The following is a 13,996-nucleotide window of genomic DNA, read 5'->3' as shown; positions in this document are numbered from 1 at the left end:
TGGGATACTCCCCTTGGAATAAGATCTGAAACTTGAGCTAAAATTTCCATTGCTTTTAGAGAATAGCTATTTGTGTGCCCACACCTTTGAGACATTGTAGTAATACTGTGATGTCAAGCAGACTCTTTCTCCTCAATGTATATTCACTCACTACCAACATCTGACTTTGTCTGTTGATTGGATGTTCATTGGTTTGAAACAGCCAGTACAGTAAATACTGTATTTGAGGCACTAATGGTTTTTAGAACTACCTTCCCAGAATATTTCCATTTGAAAAGCAGTTGATCTTAGACCCTGAAGTCCATTCAAGTGTGGGTAAATAGTAAATATTGCAAAGAAACAAAATACTAGACCTAATGCCCAGTGAAATCTGGAATGAATTAGTCATCAAAGCTAGTTCTTTGATACCAGGAGAAAGTTGCTCAACCAAATCTGAATTACTCTCCTGCAGTTTACACAGATTGTATTATATTTCATTGATGTGTGTTGATGAGGGCAGCTAGGGGCAAAGCTGTAGATTTGGTATGATTGTTGCTGGTTCTGTTTTAGATACTTCATACCCTAAAGAGAATACTGGGAAATGAATTGGTTTGTTCTTTACCACAATAAGCCATAATTTATTTCAGTTATTTTAGATCTTCCAAATCCAGTTATGCTGAATATAGACAAATTTTAAATACGTTATTTTAAACTATAAGACAAAACTTGCATAGAAATGCTAATTTTATATTCATTTCCCTTGAACAGTTTATATTTTATATTCCGAAAGGAACCAAATATTTTGAGTATGAATTATATTTATTCTTAAGCTACATCCTATCTAGGTTTTTTTAAACTTTTAATGCAAACAAAAGAATATGCACCCAGATGTTAATGACAATTGTGTGTCACCTTTTTGTCATTCATTGTTATGGTCATAGCAAAAGCCTTTGTGAATAGAAATGACTACAAAATGAAAGGCTGGTTATTGTTTTTAAATTTTTTGGTGTATTTAATATAAATATGCTAACAGATCACTGAACATTTAAATTATTAGGAGATACATTCTAAGAATTGTTGACCTTGTACTCTTTCTAGATATCTTAGGAAGGACTTTGATCACAAACTTCATCTCTTTGACCTTAACTTTAACTTCACTTTCATCATTGCCTCTGCCCTCTTCCTCCTAATAAGTTACTCTTTGTTTCCTTAACATCTAGTCTTATAATTCATCTCATTTGGTTTCATTCGTCTAATTTTGTTTTCCCTTTTAGAAACAGTAATAATGAAATTTTCTCTACTCAGAAAGAGTTAAATCCAGAATCCTTTTTTTGGTTTATTTTTGGTAGTTTAATACGAATAAATTCGAAAATACAGTAGGCAAAAAGATTTAAAGTGCACCTATTAATCTTCTCCCTTACAATCACCGGTTAACATTTTGGTGCATATCCTTCCAAGTGTACTCAGACACACACACGCACACACCTTTATGTAGACGGTTTAATAAGAAATGATATCATACCCTTGTTTAATATTATTGTTTCTGAATTTTTGTATCCATTACCAGATGCCTAGTTAACACCTTACAGAATAAGGTGTAAAGTGACATTTCTATTAATGATTTGCAAAATTGGATTAGTCTTTTAAATTAAACTTGGTAAATATTATTTTGTTTTGGTACATTATTTATATCAAGGTTGTTCAGTGGAATGCAATGTTGGTCTTTTTATTAGATAATAACTTTATTCCTTTCATTTAAGTAAGTGAGCATGTGGTACTTGACAACCCAATACAGAAGAAAAGTGTCTTTTGCTTCAGCCCTATCTTATTTAATTTTGTAGTGATGTTTAAAGTGCTTGTCATCTCTTGTAAAATAAGAAAAATGAGTTATGCATGAATACAAAAAGAAATTACTAAATATGTCAACCTTTCCAGAAAATTAGGAAAATGCACACCTTAAAAGGCTAATTAACCTTTCTATTTCCCAAATTCAGCATGTCCCAAATTACCATACAACAAGGAGACAAGCCCTTCTTTCTACTTTGCCAGTGAGTTGGGTTTTTTATACTAATTTTAATTGAACAGTAAAACACTTTTTAAAGAATACATGTTAAGGGAGTAGACTTGTTGAGCAATCTTTTCCTTGTGCCAGACAAAATCATTAAAAAAAAAATATATATATATATGAAAATAATTCAGTTTTTAAAAAGGAAATATAACCCAGCTTAAGAAAGCTGGAGTTAATTTAAAAATTGAGTTGTTTCAGAAATTAATTTTTGCATACCAAGCAAACATGTGACTGTTTTGGAAATGCCTAGTACTCTCCTTGTTCAGAGAAACTTTTCCTGAACAGCCGTTTTTAAAACAAAGCAAAGCAAGCCACAAGCTTAAAACATTAGTTTTTTTTTTAGTATCCTGGTAAGAAAAAATTTATCCTTTCAAGGATTTTTAATTGAATAGGGTTGAAATACTAGGGGAGGAACGTTTCTGTATTTTCAGTCTTTGCTTGACTACAGGTTTACGATATTCAGGTAGCAGACACCTCATGGATGTCTTGAGTTTAAGCAGGAAAGCATGACCTAGCATCTACCAGAGATTGTCTTTGGCAACACCAGCCCCCTCTCACCACCAGTGGAAAGGTAAATGATTGCTCCTAAATGGAGGAAGTCTGAGCAGGGATTGCTTTTGGAAATGAACTCGTAAGGTTTGTTTTCTCTATTTGTAGGGAAATTTTAAAATAAGGCTTATTCATGGGCTTTTGGTATTTGGATGGGAAAGTCACTAACTTGCAGAATCCTTTAGAAATGTATGACAGTATATGTTGCTTTATGTGAAATACTATATTCTAGGGGATATTAAGGATTAAAATTTTGCTAGAGACTAAATTTTAAATTACTGTAGAATGACTGAATGTCTGAATATACTAGATGCCAAATTTTAAAAAGCATTTAGAAAACATTTTGACTTAAATTTTCATTAATTGTGCCTTGTCTTGGTATCCAAAAATAAGTGCATACATATTATTTATTTGGTGCTAGGAAATGTTAACAAATTTAATCCTTTAATAGATGCTCTTTAAAAAGGAGTCTTGCTGTATATATAACTGTTAAAGGGAAGCTATGTATGTGGTATAGTATATAAAAGACACTGTCAGTAATTCTATTATGTACTCAGTTTGAGGTCTCAAATGTAGTTATCCTCACCATCTTACTGTCTCTGTTAGTAGTTTTGGAGTCAGTTTCCTGGTAAGTAGCTAAAAGGTCCTTAATCGTCACACCTAAGCATTAACTGCCTTAGCACAACTTTCCCTAAAAGAGAGTATCAGTACTTTTAAAAGAAACTAACAGTGGGGCTGCTATTTGTAACTTAATTTGCTGTTTCATACCCCACCCCCACCCCCACCCCCTTCTAAGCATTTTGTCCTGGTTTGTTTGGTCTAGTTGCCTTTTATTCCCCTTTTAAAGAGTTTTCAACTTTCCTGTACTTCCTTTTTTCTGAATTTAACATCAGATTTAAAAGTTGGGAGATTTTGTTTTGTTTCATTTTTAAAGTTTTGCCGTGCTGGTGTTCTCTCATGTCTTGTGCATCCAAGGTCAAAAATGACAAAACCTAGTTATTAAATTAGGTTTAATTTAATAACTTCTATATTAAATTAAATGCACATCTCTATGGACTGCATTGGCTTCAGTAAGATCATGGCTTAGGAAATGATTTTTGGATTGTGGTTAGTGTTTTGAGGATTTGACAAATCACATAATTAGAGTTTTAAACATTTATATCGAGGAACACAGTGAGCGGGAAACTTCTGGACTGGGTCTGGCCCAAAAAATAGTTATTTCTTTGATTAGCTTAAACTAATCCAGGTTTCATGAAGGCAACTTAGGTTTTATAAATAGAAGTTTAACTGATGGATAGCTAAATCAGAATTTTGAAGAAAAATCACTTTATTTTTAACCTCTCTGGAATCTTTAGCTAATGAGCATGTATAATAAAAGCAGTTAAATGATAGGCTTAGCTCAGGAAAGCCCAGAATTTACTGCCTTTCACGCTCCACTTCTCCCTTTCCCTAATTCTCTTAGATTTTCCCCCTCATTTACTCTATCTTGGTTCCTTCCTCTTATCTCTCTCTCCCCCCTCCCCTCTTTTAGCCTTCCCCCCTGCCCCCCAGCCTTTTAATTTCCCTCTTATCCTACTTGTCTTTGTCTCCTTCTTAACTGGCCTTTCAAGGAACCAAAGTATATTTTTGTTGTTTTTACTGTTAAAGTGTATAAGTTCCACATTTTCCCCAATTAGCTACTCAGTTTTCATATTTGAAGGGGGAAAAGAATTCCTGGGTAAGGTACTTGCTTAGCAAACATCTTTAAGCAAGATGATGAACAAAGGAAGATATTTCTAATCAAACATCCTCACATTTTATTTGTAGCCTATGATGTATGTTTAAATCTGCTTAATTTTTCTTATAATGCATTGCAGTTTATTGGTGTTTAGATAGGGAAAGGATTTGTTTTTAAACAAAAGCCTATGTAAGGTGCATTCAGCTTGGATTACTTGAAGTATTTATGCTATGAATGCAAATGACATATAGATTAGAATACTCTATCCTTATAACCTTTCAGTATTGGTAAACTATCACAGAAATGACTTTTTTAAATGCATAGTAAAAAATACTTCCATCTTTAATTCTCTCCAAATAATTTCAAGATTTTAACATTTTTCTAATTGACGAATAAATTATGAGACTTCATGGGTGTAATTATTCTCTTTGTGATGGCCATGCTTTTTTATGTATGAATATTAATAAAATAGCACCCAGCTAGAGTTGATTATTGTTACTTTTTATTTCCTTAATACTTTGCTTAAAAGGTAATTAAAAATGAAATTTAAAACTTTTTGGTACAAAAGTTTCTTGAATAAATAAGTTTAAATAAATAGAAACTCTGAGATTCTGTACTCTATGAAACCTCATAAATAGAATTTGTATTCGGGAATTGCTTTCCCCCAGACAGATTAGAATTGTTACAAATGAAACATTTAAGAAATAGTAGGGAGGATTTTAATGCAAGTGGTTTGAAAATAAGGGAGCATGAATGACTCTAGATATCACTATTCAATAAAACTTTCTGTGATGAAGGAAATGTGCTACAAATAATGATGTCCAGTCAGTAGCCACTAGCTACATGTAGCTGTTCTAATTATTTAAAAATAAATTTGAAAAATAAGTGTAAGATTTTTACAAGAACAAGGGTTCAAAATTTATCTCAAGTCTTTTAGACTAAGTCAGTGCCCAGACAGTTTTGGGGGTCAGAAGCTTAACTTAATAAATATGATGGTGAAGAATAATGGCCTTTTAATAAGCCAATGAATTAGAAAAACGACAGTGACTACTTTCATAGATTCATGGGACTGTGAAACTCAGGAAAGCTGTTAGCACATTATTTTTCCCATGTCCCAGAAAACTGTCACTGACTTCTTGAAAAAACCCAAAGAATACGTTGCCAGTTTTCCTCGTTGATATGTTCCAGTGTATGTTAACTGTTATAGCTAGGGGATTTTCCCAGTGTATAAACAAAAGTGCTTTGTTTAATCTGGGAGTTAACTTAGTATAGATGCCCACTGTGGTGTTGGCAGTGGATGCACAGGTGATCCTAGCACTGCTCTTTGCCTCACCCTTCTCTCTTTAAAGGATACATATACAGTTGAGGAGATGACCAGTTGGGCTGGAATGTTGGTCCTTGGCCCTACAATGTCAGGCATTATAGAATTGTTTCACGTGCCTAACCCTCTGCATAACATTTACATTGGACTCATCCAGAGTCATCTATGCTGGTAACTCTCAGCAGCTGACCTATTAGACTGCTGTTGTTAGGGTACCTGATCCCAAAGTAGTGCTTGCTTCTCCCCATCAGTCCCCCTATATGTAACACCATATGAAGAATGTGAAGAACTATTCTGGAATTGACACATTGACTTCCAAGAGGAGATACATCTTGAGAATATTGTCCTCAGCTCATTGCCACATCATGGTTAGATTTGTATCAGTGTGCTGTCAGTAGTCACTGGAAGCAATGAACCCATCTTGTGCTTTTGATTCTCAAGTTGCTGTTTGGGGATGACATGAACAAATGAATTTATACCTCATCTCCCTGTTTTGTGCCAAGGTATGGTCTGTGCTGAGATTCACAAAGAATTGGCTTTGGGTTCTTAGCTTTAATGAACACACTTTTACTTAAACTAGCTCATCGTATTTCCTTTGAGGTTACTCTAGCTAGTAAAATTCTTTTTAAAGGCTAGAATACTTTGAAGGGAATTCGTTTTTCTACATAGTTTAGGTAATCCCATTTACTAGATTTTATAAAGCAAAGATGAGAGATCTTGAGCAGGGAGGCCTAGAGAATGAACTGAGTGGCAGGGTGGCTTCTGTGATCAGCTGAGAGGGATTGTGGTCATTTGGCCCTGAAGATAGAGCCCTGACCTTGCCACACACGTTATCCAGCCCCTTACTACAGCCCTGATATAGTCTGTGCCCACGGGACACTGCATCAGGTCCAGGGCAGTAGCATGGTGAGGTTAGCCAGATGATGGCCTTGAGCTAAATGTGTGTGTGAGAGAGAGAGACAGAGAGACAGAGACAGCTCGCAGAGGGGGGTTGTTTGAATTGTTTCTGTCTACGCCTTTAAGTTGCCTTTTCAGGAAACCTAGTGACTGTTTTAGAAGTAAAGTTAATTAGATTTTGATATAATGTGTACAGCTGTGTTATATGAATAAAATGCTAGTCTGACTGTTAAGCAGTAACTCCCCGTTTATTTTTTTAAGAAGTGGGTGGTTTAAATGGAATCAAATACAGAGATTGGTTAGGCATTGAGCATCAAGAAGCCTGTGGATGAGCTGAAAGTTGATGAGGCATAGAGGAGCGATTAAGAGCATGACACCTGTCAATTATACACATTTCTTTTCCTTTCACTTTAGTTTCCACTGGCTCCCTTGCTCAGCAGTATGCGCACCCTAATGCTACCTTGCACCCTCATACTCCACATCCTCAGCCTTCAGCTACCCCCACTGGACAGCAGCAAAGCCAACATGGTGGAAGCCATCCTGCACCCAGTCCTGTTCAGGTAAGGAGGAACTGAGAGGCCTTCACCAGAATTGCTTCATCGTTCTGTTTATTGAGTGTTTTCTTCAGTGCCAGGCAAGATGCTAGGTACCACGTGATCAAAACACCGAGCAGCCCTGCCTCATGGAGCCAGTGTACAGCTCTGCAGGCTGTGCCCCCAGGTTTAAATCACCTTAAGGTACATATTGAGAATAAGGTGATGGGGTAAGTTCTGGAAACTTAACCAATATTGAAAAATCTAACAGAAAGTAAGGAATTGGCTTGGGACTTTTTAAAAATCTCATTTCTAATGTTTACCTGATGAGGGTGTTTGTTGTTTTGTTTTTTTTTGTTTTTTTTTTTCTATTAGCTTCTTTAATCATGTTTGTTAAGAAGGCACTTAAGGAGCTCTTTTTTTTTTTTTTTTGCGGTACACGGGCCTCTCACTGCTGTGGCCTCTCCCGTTCCGCGGCATGTGGGATCCTTCCGGACCAGGGCACGAACCCGCATCCCCTGCATCGGCAGGTGGACTCTCAACCACTGCGCCACCAGGGAAGCCCTTAAGGAGCTCTTTGACATCTGTCAGGCCCCTGGAGCAGTAGTCCTGTTTTACCACTGCTGGTTGAGGGCTTGTAGGCTGAGAATCAGGCTTGCAGCCCAGACAGGAATGTTTGTGAACAGGAGGCACCCCCACCCCAGCCCTGCTCCTACTCCCTGTATATTCTCTGGTACCTGCCATTGCCCCTCTTCTTAGATAGGCCCAGAGGGAGCCTGTTGTCATATGCAAAACTCAGCTTTGTGTGTGACCCTTAAACTGCTCTTCCTTAAAGAAGATATTCTCAATTCTTTCCTGTTACTTTGCAGCACCATCAGCACCAGGCCGCCCAGGCTCTCCACCTGGCCAGTCCGCAGCAGCAGTCAGCCATTTACCATGCGGGGCTCGCACCAACCCCACCTTCCATGACACCTGCCTCCAATACACAGTCGCCACAAAATAGTTTTCCAACAGCACAACAGACCGTCTTTACGATTCATCCTTCTCATGTTCAGCCGGCTTATACCAATCCACCCCACATGGCCCATGTACCTCAGGTAAACCCGCTTTAGCCAACTTTCTGTGAAGACCAAGTAGGAAATGAAGGTTGTCAGATAAGCAGCAAAGAGCCAGCTGCTCTTCAAGCCAGGAACCCCTGTGTGTGATGCCATTTGCTTGTCTCCTTTTTTCCACTCAAATACATGTGATCTGGCCCTAAATGAATGTTTGTGTGGTTTTGTAATGGGATCAGTGAAGTTGCTGATTGGTCAGTCTTTTAACGTTTCCCAACTGAGACCTTAAAAATATCTTTGACTCTGGAAGGCAACCTAATTCTTTCCTTGCTGTATCTGCTTTGCTATGTTTATATAGCTTCATTGCTATATATACATATACATACATATATTCCCCCCACACACACGAGTCTGGTAAGGAGGATGGGATTTCACAAATTCTCAACTCTGAGGTGACTACACTGGGCCTGACCACTTGAATGTTAGTCACATGAGTTCCTAAGAAATATCTGTACTTGTTTTCCCTGGCTGTTCCTACATCTGCTTTGACCATATGTTGTACTTCTTGAAAGGGCTTGGCCTTGTACATTTGTGCAGTGTAACTTGAAGCTGGAAGCACCCAGGTGTTCCCATTTTCCTTAAAGAGCCGCCCTGGAAGCCCTCTGGAGCTCACCTCCAGCATAAGCTTCTAAAGGTTGAAAGGTGTGGTTGCTTTCTGCATCAGCTGCTGACAAAAGTCCAATGCAATCCAGGGTGTTTGGATTGTCTTAATGAGGAGAAGGAGCTGCACTGAAGTTGGGCTCCAACACTGTCCTTTTAGGCCCTCCCTGGAGGGTGAATCGGCTGTATTTGTTGTCTCTTTTTGCTGCTTTCATAACAGAACTCTTCTGGGTCTCAGTTAGCCTGCCTCACTGAACTCTGTTTCATGTCAAGCAGTGCACCACTGAGGCTCTGGCGTGGTGGGGCTGGAGATGGTGCTCAGTTGGAGCTAACTCTCAGAGGCGACCTTGTAACTAGTGTTCCACAGCTCTGGGAAGTTCGGGCATTCTCCCCAGCAAACGTGTAGGTTCTGTAGTGTGGTGCACTGCAGTGGATGATTTGCTTTTGATGGTGGGGAGGGGAGCCGGTTTGGTCAGGTGTGGGGCAGCATGGTTTGGCTGAACCAGGAGCTTCATGAGACCAGGGGGCCTGTAGATGTCTAGCAGAGTCTGGTGGCTACGTTAGGTATGTGAATTTACATGTAAGTTGGGGTTCCTAAAACCTCACTTTTGTGCTTTTGTGCTGAAAGAGCAAAAAGGTTAATATTTGCAGGGAAGCCCAGATATGCCCTGGGTCCCTTTGAATATGTAAGAGTCAAAACAGCATTTCATTCAGGGCTTATTCTGGTCTAGAACAGTGCACAGCATGGGAGGCAGGAAACGAGGGCTCTTCCTGGCTCTGCCAAATCCCTGCAGAGCTGTGATCCAGCTATTTGGGCTGACTAAAACCTTTCCAACTTGACAGTGAGACCAGGTTGAACTCATTATCACCTGGTACAGAGAGACACTGGCTGGACCAGATAATTTTAGATTACCCCTTCCCACCTCACTGGAGCCATTCACTGCAACTCCTGCTGCTGCTGCTCTATCGGCGTATCTTTCAGCAGAGCAAAGGGGCCTGAGAGGCTTTTCTCACTGCCTTGACTCATTGTTCACTGAGGTGTGCTGGTGAGCAGGCAAGAAGCAGAGGGGGAAAGGCAAAGAGAATCTAGAACAAAATTAATAGTCCCTGCTTATAATGCTTTCTTACTTGAAAGAGATGTTATCTGTAAAACTATTCAGGCCCCACATGGAAGCCAGAGTCTAAAGCATCATTGCAGGTAGCCTCCTATTAATTTGAGAAAGCTGCGCTTGGATCAGGGATCTTTGTGAAGACCTTGCCCCATACATAGAATCCAGTCCTTAGAAATGTTGAAGGCTAGGTAGGACACTGCAGCCCTGACTTTTACCCAGGCTCGCTGGGTGCCTGCTCCCTCAGCCTTGCAGGATCTGCCAAAGGGTGAAGCATGTCTATAGGTCAACTGATGGATCCACTAGGGAATGTCCCCAGAGGAAAGAAAGGGCCCTGAGGGCCCACTGTTGCCCTTTCCTGAGAGCCCCAACCCAGTGAAAGGGACACAGTTGACATGTTGTTTAAGCTGGAGATGTTGCCTGTATGCGTAAAAGAGCTCTCTGTTTCAGGCTCATGTACAGTCAGGAATGGTTCCTTCTCATCCAACTGCCCATGCGCCAATGATGCTAATGACGACACAGCCACCCGGCGGTCCCCAGGCCGCCCTCGCTCAAAGTGCACTACAGCCCATTCCAGTCTCGACAACAGCGCATTTCCCCTATATGACGCACCCTTCAGGTGAGGCGTGTGTGTGCAGGGGCCGCCGGGCACCCCAAAGCATTCTGCTCGCACAGGTCGAATGGCAGGCAGGGCCAGCGCTTCAAGCCCCGCATCTGAGAACTAGCAAGACCCGTCAGAGTGTACACAGTAGGGACTGTGATGATCAGTTCAGTGTCAGGGCCTGAGGCTTCCGGGAGCCTAGTCTGTGTGTGTTCTGATGGTATACAGGATTTGGCTTGATGAGAAGCAGCAGCAGCAGCATTCTGTGTAGCTGATGCATGCTTAGGACTCAGTTGGCCTTCCTTGTTACGATAGGTTGGACAGGGCAGTGTTTTCCTTCCTGAGTCCCAACAGTCTGACGTGGGGGGTTACTACCATGGCAGAGTTTGATTGTAGCTCTGGAGACTACTACTGATGGGAAAGTGCTGTGTATGGATTGGTTTTGAGTATAGTATTAGCTCCAGTCTATGCCCTGACAGGTAGAGAATGCCCCGTGATTGTGCTCTAATACTTGATGGTGGCCATGGCGATATTTCACAGTCTAACCTGTTATTCTGAAAGCAATACTGGTGCTTGGCTATTATTTGGGGAGGGGATATGTTAAGGCCTTTTTTGTACCCCATGAGCAACAACTCTTCTGGGAGTTTTATCTGAAATGGTTTTATGTCTGACTGGTTTGTTTCTACCCACCCACCTACCTTCTCCCCCTTTTGGTACAGATGCGGGGGGGTGGGAAGGGTAAAGAGTGAATTAAATTTTGAGTCTTGTTCAGGTAGCACAAGGATAGCTTACAGACATGTGCTGCAGAGACACTAGGCTAATGTGCGGTGTTGCCAGTTTTCTGTTTAAATATTCACTTTTCTTTTTTACAGTACAAGCCCACCACCAACAGCAGTTGTAAGGCTGCCCTGGAGGAACCGAAAGGCCAAATTCCCTCCTCCCTTCTACTGCTTCTACCAACTGGAAGCACAGAAAACTAGAATTTCATTTATTTTGTTTTAAAAAAATATATATGTTGATTTCTTGTAACATCCAATAGGAATGCTAACAGTTCACTTGCAGTGGAAGATATTTGGACCGAGTAGAGGCATTTAGGAACTTGTGGGCTGTTCCATAATTCCATACGCTGTTTCCAAGTCCCGCAAGTACCCCAGCTCTGCTTGCTGAAACTGGAAGTTATTTATTTTTTAATGACCCTTGAAAGTCATGAACACATCAGCTAGCAAAAGAAGTAACAAGAGTGATTCTTGCTGCTATTACTGCTTTAAAAAAAAAAAAAATCAAGACTTGGAACGCCCTTTTACTAAACTTGACAAAGGTTCAGTAAATTCTTACCGTCAAACTGACGGATTATTATTTATAAATCAAGTTTGATGAAGTAATCACTGTCTACAGTGGTTCAAGTTTTAAGTTAAGGGAAAAACTTTTACTTTGTAGATAATATAAAATAAAAACTTTAAAAAAATCAAAAAATAAAAAAAGTTTTAAAAACTGATATCAAGTTAATGTGTGTTTGTATGAGCTATTTCCATTATAGGATACTGAATATCAGGGCAGGAGGGCTGACTCTGCTGTCTTAATACCCTCGAAGGTTAGCTGTCAAATGATTTTTCTTCTTCACCTTTAGTTCTGGTTCAAGGTATCTCTAGAAAAAGACAAGACTGAGAGATGTTCTCTTTGGTGGCTAGAGGTCTGCTTCAGAAGGAGGAAGGCTGGCCAGAGTTGGGCAGTGCCGAAAGTCCACATCCTCACCCTGACGCTGATTCTGTAAGCTTCGTTTTTAATATCTCCTGAACCCAAATGAGTTAGAAGTTGTCCTGATTCAGGCATCTGTCTGTTTTACCAGTAGGGGGCAGGAGACACACACACACACACACACCTGTAATAAAGAAATCCAGAGGGCTGAAAAGATGCAGCGATGTACAAAGTAGCGTACTCCTGTAGACCCCTAAGCATCTGTTAAATGTCTTCAGTTTGTGGGAGGAGGACAAACAGGAAAAGCAAGTATTTTGCAGAGACTACAGTCATAATAAGATAGATAGAGCCTTTAAATACTGTGGTACCAAAATCAAGATTCTGAAAACTTTGTTTTAATTCACATGTAGCAATTTGTACATTTTAGCAAAATTTGCATTCTTCACGAATAAGTTACTTATACAGTACATAAACAATGCATAAAAGTTTGCCAAATACCTTCTGCCTATAATGATACAAGATGAATCCATTTTCTGTGTTGTCATTACAATGTGCTGCTTATTCCGCTAAACACTGGATGTCAGATGTGTCCTTGTTAAGAGTCAGTGGATAATAAACTATCAAGTTCCTCTAGCCTGTGGGAGATGTTAGCGCTCACATGACATTTGTGATAACAGACTTAGCCCTGAATAATAGCATAAAGGAATCTAAGGCAACCCTTAGGGAAGGGTTCAAGGCCTTGATGTTAAGTTAAGAAACTGTTAATGTAAAAATAGTGTTCTCTGGTTTAAGATTTTAATGATTGCTATTCCTTTCTCCTACACGGTCCAGAAATGATCAAAGGCAGAAGATTTATACCAGATAAAGCCATATGGATTGCTGGTCTAAAATTCAAGGCAGGTTAGTTGACTTAATTCTTTGGTGCTGGTGACTGTTAGTTTGTAAAAGTTCATTGAAGTCAGGCGAAGGAATTGATGATGCTGGGAGCAGTTAAGCTATCCTTGTCTGTAATTAGAGATAACTGGAGGGCTTGTGGTGCTTACTGTCCAACTGGCACTCAAGAGTCTGGCTCTCAGTAGAGGCTGCTGGTTTGGCCTCTTGCCGCCAGCGGTGGTCACATTGAGGCTGGAAAGAGGGTGGTGGAATGTGCTATGACTGCGGTGGGCTGGCTGCAGCCGTCAGGGTTGCTGCCTCACTGCCTGTGACAGCATCAAGCCCAGGAACCCACTGCTCCCGTTCTCCAGCTCAACCTGCTCTAGCAGAAAGAAAAGGCATTGACTTAGTGTCGCTTCTTCCCAGGCCATGAGGGGCCTTTTTGTCGGAATGTATTTGAGCTGTCCTGGTAATTCAGACACATTTAGTAAAGAAATGTTTTTCTTGAACACTTTACACTGAAGCAGTCTGGAAGTGGATGACTCTTTCACAGATTCTGAGCTTGTACTTTGTAGCCAGTCGGTCAGAGCTGCTGGCTTGCTGTGCCTGGCTTGCCTCTTGGCACTACCTGAGAATTGTACGTTGAGAGGCTGTTAAGAAGTGAGTACCCCTGGCTTGTGGATATCATATCCCAGATGTTTGTTTACCCTTCTGGTTGGAGGGAGGGAACTTAATTGTTTGGTACATTGTCTGCTTGGCCCCTTTCCTGTGCAGACAGAGGAAAATCTGTACCAGTGACTTGTCAGCATTGACTTTCTATGATGAGCTTTCTCTTGTAAAAGAGAAATCCAAAACAGTGCTTACTCCTGGTCTACACTTTGCTTAGCATTCATTAATCAGACCTGCTTGATGTGTAGAAAATGTGGCCCTTAGAAATAGACC

At 40.2% G+C, this 13,996-nt stretch overlaps 1 protein-coding gene across 1 annotated transcript in view; it reads left to right on the top strand.

Annotated features, from left to right (window-relative positions):
* ATXN2 (ataxin 2) overlaps positions 1-13,996 on the top strand; it is a gene marked incomplete at its 5' end in the record, with an annotated part of 111,664 nt that overhangs the window by 90,692 nt on the left and 6,976 nt on the right. The window contains 9 exon segments of the mRNA XM_079718068.1: positions 1,974-2,027; positions 6,946-7,091; positions 7,934-8,161; positions 9,053-9,071; positions 9,074-9,099; positions 9,105-9,125; positions 10,336-10,504; positions 11,359-12,253; positions 13,013-13,081. Of these exon segments, the coding sequence (XP_079574194.1) occupies positions 1,974-2,027; positions 6,946-7,091; positions 7,934-8,161; positions 9,053-9,071; positions 9,074-9,099; positions 9,105-9,125; positions 10,336-10,504; positions 11,359-11,387 (692 nt within the window). The 3' untranslated portion in view covers positions 11,388-12,253; positions 13,013-13,081.

The sequence above is a fragment of the Hyperoodon ampullatus genome, assembly GCF_949752795.1.
Source record: "Hyperoodon ampullatus genome assembly, chromosome: 13".
NCBI lineage: Eukaryota > Metazoa > Chordata > Mammalia > Artiodactyla > Ziphiidae > Hyperoodon > Hyperoodon ampullatus.
The sequence above is the reverse complement of the archived record's forward strand: the minus strand, read 5'-3'. Positions and strand labels throughout refer to the sequence as shown.